The sequence below is a fragment of the Carassius carassius genome, chromosome 15, assembly GCF_963082965.1.
Source record: "Carassius carassius chromosome 15, fCarCar2.1, whole genome shotgun sequence".
NCBI classification, from domain to species: Eukaryota; Metazoa; Chordata; class Actinopteri; order Cypriniformes; family Cyprinidae; genus Carassius; species Carassius carassius.
The window spans coordinates 6379446-6393021 of record NC_081769.1 but is presented as its reverse complement, the minus strand read 5'-3'; the positions used below and the strand labels follow the sequence as shown (position 1 = coordinate 6393021).

Here is a 13576-nt window from a genome sequence, read left to right as displayed (position 1 = left end):
TGAAAGGGTGTGGTTGTTTTAGTTTGCATGGCATTCTAAGGTGGAGAGCTAGTTGACGATAAGATATTACTTAAATATTAAGTATGGCTACATGTTCACATATACATATGTTTTGGTTTATTTGTTGTTGGATTTTTTGGTAATGTTATATAGAAATGCATTCATTTCTTTATTGTTTATCTAGGTAAACAGCTTTCTCTCCAGGGCAGCTCTTGTCACAAAGTACATGACAAAGGCAGGTTGGTATGACACATTACAAACCATACGCTGTGATGAGGTATTTCTGACTTCTAAAATGTCATTTTCCTGTTCTCCTTGCACTAAAGTAATTGTTGTGTTAGGTCGTGTCTAACTGCAATGGTCTTTCTCATGTAAATTGATCCAATCACGCATGCAGATTTATTTTTTTAATCAGGGAGAGAGAATATGCTCACTCAACAGGCCATGGGGTGGAACAGAAAAAAGACAGAGAATCTTCACAAAGTCTTGGCCTGCAGATACATCAAAGTAAGGACATTTCCTTCCATCCATCTGTAATGAGCTCATTCATCCATTCATTTATAAACTGTAGGTGAAGGAATTTCTTGATCCCGGTATTGGCTGAAAGCTTGCATGATATTTTTTTTTATTTTTGTGTGATTTAAAGATCTCCGAGAGGGCAAAGCTGGAAGTTGCCAGCTTCAGTGATTTCCGCCAGAAGAATAACATCACTGAACAAACAGCAAAGCAGTGGGTGTGTGATGTTCAGCAGTGGGCACTCACAGGTAAATCATGCATAGTGCTCAGACTTTACACAAATACAACTGTTAATTACTTTGTTCAAATATGAACTACATAAGGTGATCAGAATTTTTTAAATGAAACAATTGCTTAATTGTGTTACCTATTTAGAGCCAGGGAGCACAACAGAACAGGGAGCAACAGAGGACCTCAGGGCTGAGATAGAGAGCATCATAGTGGCCCTGCTACGCAAGAAGCAGGACCTCTATCGTCAGCATGGTTGGTTGACTGATATTCAAATGGTACATTGCAAATGCAAACAAACAAAAACTGTTTTCCTGATAGTTTTCTTATTTCACTTTGCAGATAGCAACCAGACAAGACAGAGAAAAAGAAGAAAAATAAGAGAATTAAAAAAAAAAATGAAACAAAAGATCCTGCTGTACAATGCTAGTGCAGAGGACACAATTGACGAGGAGTTGGCCTCAAATTTGACAGAGGACTACATCCTGCCTTGGGAGAGACGTGAGGATGGTATGGTAGTCCTGACATGTTCTCTAAAATGTATGCCTGAACATAAACAAAAAAAAAATAACAGTGAAGTGCGCACACTGCATGCTAGATAGATTTATTAAAAGCACAACGTTTCGACCATCAGGTCTTAATCAGGTGCAAATGATGCAACATTTGCACCTGATTAAGACCTGATGGTTGAAATGTTGTGCTTTTAATAAATCTATCTAGCATGCAGTGTGCGCACTTCACTGTTTTTTTTTTTTTGTTTGTTTTTTTTTTGTTATTTTGATGTCCTGCACCTGAGCCCAATTTTGGTGTTTGGGATGTCCATACCAGTTTTGTAATTTTGGGCTTATAACTTAATCATCATAAATACTAAATAACTTTTTCATATTTCCATCAATTCCCTCTACCTAAAGGTCACTCCTTCAGGTTAAAACGGTCTCTTTTTGACCAAATGATGCTTATTAGACGCCTTGAGGAGGAGCAGAGCATCCTGGTGAAGGAGATGTCTCAACACATCACGTCTCTCCGTAAGGAGATAAAGGGAGTGGAGAAACTGAAAGAGAACATCAGAATGGGCTGTAAGTCAAATTTGGATTTTTTTTTTTCTCACTAACATATGTATAGTCCCTTTTCTACAGACTGGTACCAGTTCACCTCACCACAACACGACTCTACTCGGTTTGGTTTCAAACATTTCGTTTTCCACTGCATGAAAGTACCATTTCATGTAACTGGTTCTTATAAGTAAACTATCCTAGCATCACCAACGTGGAAAAGATGGTAACAGCAATCACTACAGCAGAACAGATCAAATCAAAAGTATTCTGAATTCATCACAATACACATTTTTGGGGAGATGGCAATATTTACTCTATCAGCGTCCTGTCATGCTAACACTGAGCTGTTGCTGAGGGCATGCTCAGAACGTTAACATTACGATGCTAGCGATAACAATGACCACAGAGCTATCTCCAATATTTACACATCATTGTTGGAACTTCAACAGAAGTGGAACCAAAAGTGCTTGGTACCAGAGTCAAGTGGAGCTGGTACCAGTAGCTATATGCATATGACAATAAAATGGCCTTGAATTCCGTGTTTAAGTTTTCTTGCAACAAATAAACAAAAAACAAAACAAGAAATTGAGTAACATCTTTCTGTCATGTGTGGTTCTACATGCTATAATTTTGGAACAATACTTGTAATTCTTATGTTTATGTATGTTACAGATTTTGGTGACATGTCAGAGGATGCTGCAGCTGGTTTGAAAAGTGTCCTCATGCGGAGGTCCTCTGCACTGGAGAGTTTATGCCAACAAGCTGTGAGCACGTATAGTGCTATAGTTGATGACCTCCAGTTACAGGACACAGAATGCAGAACGGACACTGATGATGAATATGACCTTAGTAGTCCAGAGTCAGAAGAAGATTAGAAAGGAGACCATTCTGTTTTGTTTTTTGTTTTGTTTTTAAAATCTGTAAACTTTACATTATCTCTCACCCTCCCTAAATCATAACAACTCCTACCCAGAACAGTGCTTGTTCATTCTTCACACATCAGGCAAAAGATACAGAGGCATCACTAGCAGGAACATTATGATTCAGGGATAGTACCTACCCCAGGTTGCGTGGCCCCGCCTTCCTATGCACATCCGCTCGATTATCATCTCCCTACAGTACTAGTTTGGATTTGATTCTGATTCCATTGAGCTGGGCTGAGTTTCCCGATAACGTTGTCTCTTAGCGCGCTACGAAAACTCTTAAGGTATAACTTAACTGAAAAGGTATACCATTTCTAGGCGTGTTCCCCGAACTATGCCTTAGGAAGCTGTTTAAGATATACCTTCTTACGTGCGACGTTAGCCGGCTCTGTCCGTGTCGATGGTGCTGAATCTGCTGATATCGATGCCTCGAGAAGCAATTATTCTCTCGTGCAGAGGCTGTTTATGTGAGAAAGCGGTGTTCTTTATAAAAGAAGCACTTCAGAAATAGTTAAAATTGCAATTATTAGGGCTCATGGGATATTATAAAAAATAACCCAAACTATAATAGCCTATTATAGCCAAGCCTACATATTTTAAATAGTATCATGTATTGCTGCCATAATAACCATTTCAATTATTTATGTGCTTTCTTCTCTTTCCCATTTTTGTTCGCTGAGGTGGAGCTGTGGTGAAATATTGTTCTTGTAAATACTTTCCAGCATTTCAGTAATAAAAGTTTAAATCTAACGTAGCCTACGGTGCTCGGCAGTGATCAAAAATGATTTAAACAGTGGATTTTGAATCTCTTCTTGTAAACTCGGACATGTGGATTCAGACGGCAATTAAATTAACGTACGACCTGTTTGTCAAAAAAACAGTAGGTACTAATTTGGCCAGGGTTTTTTACGCGGGTTGGGTGAGGAAAAAACACTGATATTATGGATTCGGACTATAATAACCGACTTACTGTACGAGACCATGAGAAACAATATTAGCGTCCGAATAGGACTTAACTGACAGTAGCCTATGCTTTCACTGGCCTTTAAAAGTGCTCTTTAATTAAAATAAATGTATAGAATTTTATTATATATAATAATATAATTAAAATTCTATTAACAATCAGTGTAATGACAATTTTATTCTTTGCATGAAAACACTTGAATTAGCCTAATTGAACACTGTCTGGGTGTATTAAAACTTCAGAATTATATTCATATAGACCCACAACAGTGATAAGGTAAAGCTAAGATTGGTCCAGACCAACCTTACGGAAGTATGACTTACAGAAGGTATGCTTAACTAAGAACGTTTCGGGAAACACGTATTAACGATAAGGTACAGCTTAATGTGTAACTTAAGAACGACGTAGCGTTAAGAAGGTTTCGGGAAACCCAGCCCTGGTTGTCTCCGGTGGAAAGGAGTTGTGAACGCTGATTTAGAATGCTATCAGTCAAGGGATGATCCTATCTTTTTAAACTTCAACACCTCCAGCAAGCAATAATTCATCGCTACCGAATGGCCAGACCCAGGCTACCTTTTATTACCAGGCTACCCCCCAGGCTGTCAGACACGTAAATATGCACTAACCCTATGATAATTCAGTTATCAACATTAGGTTTTGTTAAATGTGAAACTATTTTGCACTGCAACTACATGTACTACAATCATGAGTGTGTACACTATATCAATGCAATATCTACTGAATGGATTGGCCCTCTGCATGGACTGTTGGACATGGACTGTTTTATGCATTCTGGACTGTGACTTTTCAACCTCAACTTCAGCACTTAAAGGACAATATGGAGCTCATTAATGCTCTATTGAATTTTCTTGTGTTGGATGTGTGTTGTGGTACATGTGAGCACACAAAGAGAGATTTCTTTCAACTGTGGAAATGGCTACAATAAACTTGAATGTGAATTTGAAAATGTCATAAATTATTTGTGATTGTAATTGAAGTGCATAAAGTACATAATTGCCTAGTAGTCTTCATTGAAAATCTACATTTTACAGTATACTGTCACATAATAAAAACTCTTCAGGATGCTGAAGTGGCACTGGTGAAATACATCAAAATCATTAATTGTCCATGGGACCTGGTGTCACTTTGCAGTATTTAACACGCTGTGATGGACTTGACAGGTTAGAGCTTTGATAAAAAGCCATGAATCTGTTATTCATATATTCAAAACAAATGTATTTAAGCAGGATAGTATTCAAATTAATATGAAAAAACTGAACCTTTCATTAAGGGTGCTGATAGGTTCAGAGTTGGAAACAGGACAAGATCGTAGCCAGTGTCTGAAAGTATAATAAAGCTGCATGCCAGATGTCCACCACCACTGTTGTCACTCATGGATCCCTATCAGTTTGCTTACAAGGCTGTGGAAAATACCATCAACCTAGCTGTTTACTCTGCTACGAGTCAATTAACACCTATGCATGCATAACTTAGCATAGAACATGATAGATCCTCTCAATCTGTTCTCCAGCCTGCAAGTCATGAGCAGCAATATAGCTCTGTGTCACTTGATACTTGACTATCAGAGGAATATAATTTAATCAATTTTAACAATACGGAAGCATGCCCTCAACACGGATAGGCCACCACAAGGCTGTAAGGAGGCAGTAGGAGCAAAAACTGTATTCTACTGTCGCTGGTGGCTGGTGCCACTCACCTACTGTCCTGTACACTGTCCTGCGCCACTCACTTATTGTCCTGTGCCACTGGTTTATGGTCCCGCACCACTGTCCCGTGAGACTTACAAATTGTTAAAAACCTAACCCTGAACCCTAAACCTAATCCTAGGACAGTGACAAATGACTAGGGACAGTAGGCACATCAGACGAGACGGGACATTGGGTGAGTGCCATGTGAGAGTAGGCAAGTGTCACAAAACAGCATGAGTTGTGTAGGACAGTGCATGGGACAGCAAGTCAGTGGCACAGTGCACAGGACAGGTGGCAGTGGATCAGTGGTGCAAACTACCAGCAACTATTGCTCCTACTGCTGGAGGAGAAACGACCAAGATCATGTTTGCAGGTGATACCCCCATCATCAGTCCCATCAGAGATGAGTCTAAGTGCTCCATGGAGGTGAATTGGGATGTAGAATGGAGTACCAACAGCAAATTTCATCTTGAGAAGGATGCCAAAGTCCCAGTTATTATAGTTGACTATCCCATAACCCTGATACTCTCTGATACTCCCCCTGATGTCTCACATCAGACATAATTAATTGAATTGAAATGGGATATTAACATCCCACCTTATGAACAGGCACAGAAAAAAAAAAAAACACATTAAACACAACAAACTCTTCTAAAGCCATATATCTTATTCATCACTGCCTGGTATGGAAGGTCTGACAGACAGTCACACTGAATGGAAATGAGAGAGGATTGACACAAAAGTCCCTGTATTTAGAAATAATGTATATATGCATAATTTCCAGTGAATAAAATAAAATTATGAAAGGATATTTAAAGGTCTTCTTGTTGTAACCCCCCTTCCCCCCTAATTAAGTCTAATTTCATTATATATTATTTTGACCCAGCCCTTCCCTGGATACACATCAGCTTAACCACTATCATGCAAGGACAAATTTAATATTTTGGCAGCATTTACACTACCCATGTTAAAGTGTAGATTTGTCTTTGTGTTTTCTATAAAGATGGTCTGCTCAACATCAAGAGAAAAAAGGACATTACACCTGTGACTGAGCAGTAATAACTACCACTATGATGGGGAAACTGATGGGAGTCATGGGACAGGACAGTGAGGACACTGTAGGAAGGATGAATAAGAACCTGGTCACTGTAAAGGATATACACTATTGTCCATGAGGCAGATTCTGTCCATTATGACTGGTATTAGCAAACATCACTATTTAACAAATGAATGGAGGACATAATCCATATTAATCACATCTAGAGTGCATTCACCTCTAGCAACTACTATAGTGTATTATGGTTAGGAATTAATAGGAAGATTCATTGTATACAACAGCCTGCTTTGTCTTAGTAGATTACTGTAGCCTATGACATTTCATCACATGACCTGGAGCATTTTGCTTTGTTGTTTAAAGTTATTGCAATTCAGCAATGACTGACTGTCATTGAGCTGAGCCCCATTTCATACATAACTTGAACCATGTTTGAGAGACAATGAGCCCTATTTTAACGATCTGAAATGCAAGTATCAAACGTGTAATGCAAGTAACTCTGGGATCTTGGGCGCTATTGCTATTATACCAGCGGGACTCTTGCACCCGACGCAAATCTAAAATGTGTTGGTCTGAAGTAGCTACATTATTCATAGGTGTGGTTTGGGCGTAACGTGAAATAAACCAATCAGAGCGACATCTCACATTCCCTTTAAGAGCAGGCGCGCTTGTTCCATTGATTATAACGGCGGATTTGCCAGACGCGCGCCAGGAGCGGTTCACAGCCGAGGAGACCGACGTTCTCGTCAGGGCCGTAAAAGACGTGACTTTGGGGATGGAGAACACACAGGCGTTTAAACAGGCGTATAAAAATTTGGGTAAATGTGTAAGCTAGATTATGCCTATTTTTTCTCATATTCATGGACACAACAATGATTCCCCTTGTATGTGAATATTTTTTTCTTGTAATAATGTATGGTTTTCTAAAAATGAGAACTGCTGCGTCTGTGTGTAGGCTAGATGAGATAAGCAAAGTGTGCGCGTTGTGCACACTCTACATTGATTGCATTGATGCGCAACGCGCCACTGATTTTAGAACATGTTTTTTTCCTAGTCAGTGGCGAAATTGTTTTCTAAACCTGCATAATAGAACCAGGGAACGTTCGCACCGAAACACGCCTCCTCTTTGCGCTGAACCGCCCCAGGGAGCGCAAGTTCATTCCCTAATTTACCGACGTGCGTCTGTGGAGGAAAAGTCCACTGTGCGCGGGTGCAAAATAGTAATGATACATGTGTCGGTGACGGTGTACAGTCAATTGCGCTGGGTGCAAGATAGGGCCCCGAGTGTCACTTTCTGTCAACTGCCCACAGCCTGGTTGCAGTGTTCTTTTTTTACCTGGCAAAAGAACCGGGCCCCAAGTTCCCATTTTAGAGAATAAAGTAAACGTTTGCTACTTAACAGCCCAGACTCTTCAGCAATGTAACCATTGGTACCACAATGAAGACGTGTGCAAGGTGTGCAACTTGAAAGGGACTATAGTGTGTACCAGTCTTTGACAGCAAGAGGAAGGAATTAAATGAAAAGTAGTTCCAGTACTGACTAAAGACACAGTAGAAATGATCAACATACAAGAGATTAGAAAAAACTAGCATGTGTAATACAAATGGGTCCCCAGTACTATTTACCAACAAGCCCAAATGATGTTAGTATGATGCCTACTAAAGGAAAAGCTTAGTATATTCATTCAAGTCTTCATGTACATCCTAGTATACAAATGACAACAATCTTTGCTAGGTATCACTTACAGTACATGAGTGTGAGTGATGTCTGTTAGACATGACATGGAAAAGCTTAGTAAATACAAATCTTTATTAAATCCATAAAAAACTTACCAAAAATGAACAAATAACATAAAAAACAAAACTTAACATTGTATTTGTGTGTGGGCGTGAGCACCACAGAAATTTTTGTTTTTTTGACAGAAATGTGTGTCTGAACGTTTTCCGAGAGCATGTGAGAAGGACACTTGTGAGGATCAATTAACATATAAGAGCACTGCACTTTTGTGTAGATTTTATGACAGAGCGAGAGAGTGTACGCGTCTGAAAGTATCAATCAGTTTCCCAGGTTGGAGGCCAGGTTTTCCCGCTGAAAAATGACAAGAGATAGGTGGTTAGTGAAAAAGGTATGAATAATGACTTCACATTAAATGCTGTAACGTCTACACTAGTAAACTACACTGCTGTAATACTATTACACAATATTAGAGTATTCAATAGGAGTGATTCTAAGATTAACCATAGGCCTAAAAAAATGAAAATAGCATCTAGAGTTTTCAATAAACAAAGGAAAATATCTAGACAACACCGTTTACAACTGGTAACTGTTTACTCATAACCTAATAAAATTAAGATAGTAGTATAGAGTATACAGTAGTATACAGTAGATTGCAAAGACTTGAGAGTGAGAGTAGGGTTGGTAACGAATAGTATAGAATATAGAGTATAGAATAAAATTATAAGCATCATGATCACAGGCTACGGCTATAGGTCAATAGATGTTATTCAGCAGTTCCCCTTGAATCTAAATGTCAAAGTACACTTGAGACATGTTTATTTTCCTTTGATTTGTTTTTTGGCTCAATGTCATCTGTCAAACACAGTAGTTCTAACCAATTGGTTTAGTTGCCATGCAACGTGATTTCTTTGAAGTTGCTGGAAGGTTTGTGTTGTGTCAATGTAAAAAATGGGGTATAGTAAGGGTGAAATGTCCAAGCGAGGGTACCATACCATAGATCGCAGGGCATCCAATCATACAGGAGTTCGGTCTTCCCCTGTGGAAGGCAAAAAAAGACATGGAAATGTGCTACATGAAATATTGCACACATACTTACAATGCAAACTTAAATTGAATGATTTGCAGTGACATTAGGTGATCAGTTTTCAAATAATTTCAGTAATTTAAAATTTATTGTAAGAGGAAAACCCCTTGAGATGTGACATCTAGTTTTCGAGGGGGCCTCTGATGCATGATTGTTTTAGAGCACAAATAAAAATGTGTTTCCCTCCCTACACAAACAATTTCACACTCACTTTTTAATAATCTAAAAAATGTTTGCCTATCTTCCTTTGTGTGCCAGCTTTCTTTAAAATTCCAAAAACCTTATTACATTTTGTTTTACTTATTTGGAAATGAGACATTTGTACCACTCACTCTGAGACATTTTAAATTATACTAAACATAATACTCAATGATAATCATTCACATTAAACCATATGTATTCTTTTGTGACTTTTTGGTGTGTATGAGAGAGAGAATGAAATGTAGATTAGGTGAGACTGCATGAGGGGGAGGTCAAATGTTAATTTCCAGCAAGATCCTTTGTCTTATTGAGCAGTGGTCGTTCTTCAACCAGTTTTTCAATTTTTTTTGTCTTACACGATTAAAGATAATAGGAACATGAATATTCCCCAGAACAACACCAATCAGGTCCATATTCTGATTACTTGCAAGCAATAGTCTGTCAGGATAGCAACCATCATATAGTTAACAGGGAAGAGGGTTCCCACCCTTTCTAAGCATCAAATTTAAGGACCTTTCAAGGATAATTCTACACTTTTAAAATGAAAATGTTTAGAGACATAGAGACAAGGCGTAATCTTATCGAAGTGACAACAAAGAATTCTCTGGTGATACAATTGGCACTATTGCTATGGACATGCATTCGAAATTTAGCAATAGGACACACTCCACTGTGACTACAGGAGATTCAGTGGTTAGCTTTGCTGACATCTAAGCAGATGATGCGGGTCCCACCAATTATGGTTCGCTTTAGTTTAATTTATGATGCTGAGTAACTTATCACTTATCCCGCTGGGGTACCTGGGCCTTGAGTAGTGTGCCCAAGAAGGCAGTTTTAGGGCGGGCTGAAAGAGAAAACGGTGCATTCCAGCGCGTAACATACATCACGACCAAGCAGTAGCGATTGGTTGAAGCAGAAAGTATCTACCTACCGGGAAGCAAATATCCCAATGGATAGGTTCCAGGCGCTTTGCACAAAGTGAAATAATGTGAAAGCGTTTGGTGCATCAGGCTAAGAATGGACATCATAAGATGGTCAAACCACCAACTAAACCATCAAATCTCATGCAAAAACATGAACTGGTAAAAAAAATGGCTGATCAAACCAGCTTCAAAACATGCTTAGGCTAGCCAAGATGTATTTTCTGTAGGGAAGGCATCATATCAGATAACACAATCTAACTACCTCTCCAATCCTACCTTTCTCTGCCTTGTCCGGATTATGCCACGGTATGGGTGCACATCCCGATTGTTGTGGGGGCAATCTTTCTGTTTTGTTCTCACTGTACAACATAAGTACATAGAGTAGTGAATGATAAATGATAATCCAAATGCAAATGTAGCCTTGAAAAATACTTGATACTTGAAAAACTTTACGTATCTACAACATGAAGACTGCATACAATTCATAAGGAAATTAATTAAACCAATAATATTAGGAAGACCTGCACAACAAATCAATTCATACTCTGTGTTGATAAGGTAAAAAAGGGCAGAATATCAGATGTCAGATTTTAATTCACCTTTCTTTCTCTGATTTTTTCTTGTCCCTATATAAACAAATAGACTTGGTTCAGTACAGTACAGATATTTGAAGCTTAAGCATATTCTTTCAAAGATAAAGAACAGAAATAAAGCTGAAGAGCTTAAGACCTTGTGCTGTAGGAGGTTGGTTAAAATCCTGTTCCTGATCAGCCATAGTCCCAGCCCCCTGGTCCATGCATATGGTGGCTACTGAATTTGAGGATGAGTGGAGAGATAGTGTTGTCTATCATAATATACAATTAAGTCATAACAGAGATCTGAGAAAAAAGAGCTTAAAGCGATACTCCAGAGTACATCCAATCATAGCCCTGTTGTTTAAGCTTCCCAAGTGCTGTTGGTAGGAAGAAGAATGTGATAATTTGGTACAACATAGACCACATAGAAAACCATCTGTTTACGCTAATACAATGACACTATGAGCTCACTTTCAGTTTATTTTCTCATGGTACCATTCAGAGTAAACTTCCTGTTCTCTGTTTGGTCTATGTTGTACCAAATTCTCTCGTTCTTGTTCCTACTGACAACATACAGTGAGCTAAAATAACAGGGCTATGGTTGGAGGTTCTCTGGACACTGTAACACCTTGTCCTGTAGGAGGAGGGCTAAGATTCAATTCTGGACCATCCTCAGTTTCAGCCCCCAGGTCCAAATTCATGCTGGCTGTCAAATCTGAGGATGAGAATGAGTGGAAAGAAGATGTTGTCTCTCAAAAGTGTATACACAGATTACATAATATATAGTACAATTAGGGGCTGTATTCACAAAGAATCTTAGGGATGAAAGTATCTCAACATTTTTGGAGAAAATTTAGTGCTAAAATTTGCCTTAGTGAGGAAATTTTAACGTCATTTAGGAATTCTCTTTGTGCTAAAATTAAATTCTTTGTGAATACGGCCCCAGGTCAAAATAGAGATTTGCTGCTAAAGGACATCTCACAAGGATGTAAAGAACAGAAATAAAGCTGAAGAGCTTAAGACCTTGTGCTGTAGGAGGTTGGTTAAAATCCTGTTCCTGATCAGCCATAGTCCCAGCCCCCTGGTCCATGCATATGGTGGCTACTGAATCTGAGGATGAGTGGAGAGATAGTGTTGTCTATCATAATATACAATTAAGTCATAACAGAGATCTGAGAAAAAAGAGCTTAAAGCGATACTCCAGAGTACATCCAATCATAGCCCTGTTGTTTAAGCTTCCCAAGTGCTGTTGGTAGGAAAAAGAATGTGATAATTTGGTAGAACATAGACCACATAGAAAACCATCTGTTTACGCTAATACAATGACACTATGAGCTCACTTTCAGTTTATTTTCACATGGTACCATTCAGAGTAAACTTCCTGTTCTCTATTTGCTCTATGTTGTACCAAATTCTCTCGTTCTTGTTCCTACTGACAACATACAGTGAGCTAAAATAGCAGGGCTATGGTTGGAGGTTAGCCTGGGAAAACCCAGACAAACTTCCCGGCAAATTTAGATTTGCTCTGCAAGTAGTCTGGCAAAGAGCTCATTCAAGCCCATTTGTAATTCGTCAAATCGAGGCACCAATCAGAAACATTGAGGTGTGCTTTACACGATGACGATCACTCTGATTGGTTTTAGGTCTAGCCTATCCAATTGCGCCCAGAGGCATTTGAGCGACCTCCGTTGGTGAAGTGCACCAACTTTTAAATGCATTATTATATTCAAATTGCAAACACATGAGGACAGTCTCCATGAAAGACCCACTGGCAGATGAACGTGCTGCTACATTTCTCTCAGAAACGGTAGGAAATTAAATTAGATTTAATAGAGGATTTTAACTGTGACGAGATGATTGACAGGGCAGTTTACGTGACAGGACGCACGTGACAGATCCGTCCGATAAAGATGAAGTAGTATGTCCCAAAGCTTGCCTACTTTTTTCTACACATTCAAAAGTAAATACCTTTCCTTCACAAAAATAGTACATACTTTTATGGCGTAGTGTAACTTAGGCGAATTGGGACGCAGCATATGGCTTTACACATGACGATCGCTCTGATTGGTTTTAGGTCTATCCAATCACGCCCAGAGGCATTTGAGCGCATCCGTTGGTGATGCCCCTTTGAAAATGAGTTATTAATGAAGCTTTGCCAGACCAAAACTCAGTTACTACTGAGAATGGTCTGGTTTTAACCAGGCTAGTTGGAGGTACTCTGGACACTGTAACACCTTGTCCTGTAGGAGGAGGGCTAAGATTCAATTCTGGACCATCCTCAGTTTCAGCCCCCCGGTCCAAATTCATGCTGGCTGTCAAATCTGAGGATGAGAATGAGTGGAAAGAAGATGTTGTCTCTCAAAAGTGTATACACAGATTACATAATATATAGTACAATTAGGGGCTGTATTCACAAAGAATCTTAGGGATGAAAGTATCTCAACATTGTAGGGGAAAATTTAGCGCTAAAATTTGCCTTAGTGAGTAAATTTTAACGTCATTTAGGAATTCTCTTTGTGCTAAAATTAAATTCTTTGTGAATACGGCCCCAGGTCAAAATAGAGATTTGCTGCTAAAGGACATCTCACAAGGATGTAAAGAACAGA

General features: G+C 39.0%; 1 protein-coding gene across 1 annotated transcript; it reads left to right on the top strand.

The window, feature by feature from the left end:
• The first annotated feature begins 444 nt into the window (after positions 1-444).
• On the top strand, positions 445-2674 carry LOC132158982 (uncharacterized). Its single transcript, XM_059568629.1, has 6 exons — positions 445-507; positions 647-764; positions 892-999; positions 1087-1254; positions 1656-1820; positions 2472-2674. The coding sequence occupies exons 1-6, from the start codon at positions 445-447 to the stop codon at positions 2672-2674; spliced, it is 825 nt and encodes a 274-aa protein (XP_059424612.1).
• Positions 2675-13576: the final 10902 nt, after the last annotated feature.

What these genes read in the sequence shown, in the direction of transcription:
- LOC132158982 (XM_059568629.1), top strand. Translation starts at nt 445, where the DNA reads ATGGGGTGGAACAGAAAAAAGACAGAGAATCTTCACAAAGTCTTGGCC. An exon ending in TGGCCTGCAGATACATCAAA is followed by an intron (nt 508 to 646) that starts GTAAGGACATTT and finishes TGTGATTTAAAG; the next exon opens with ATCTCCGAGAGGGCAAAGCT. An exon ending in TCAGCAGTGGGCACTCACAG is followed by an intron (nt 765 to 891) that starts GTAAATCATGCA and finishes TTACCTATTTAG; the next exon opens with AGCCAGGGAGCACAACAGAA.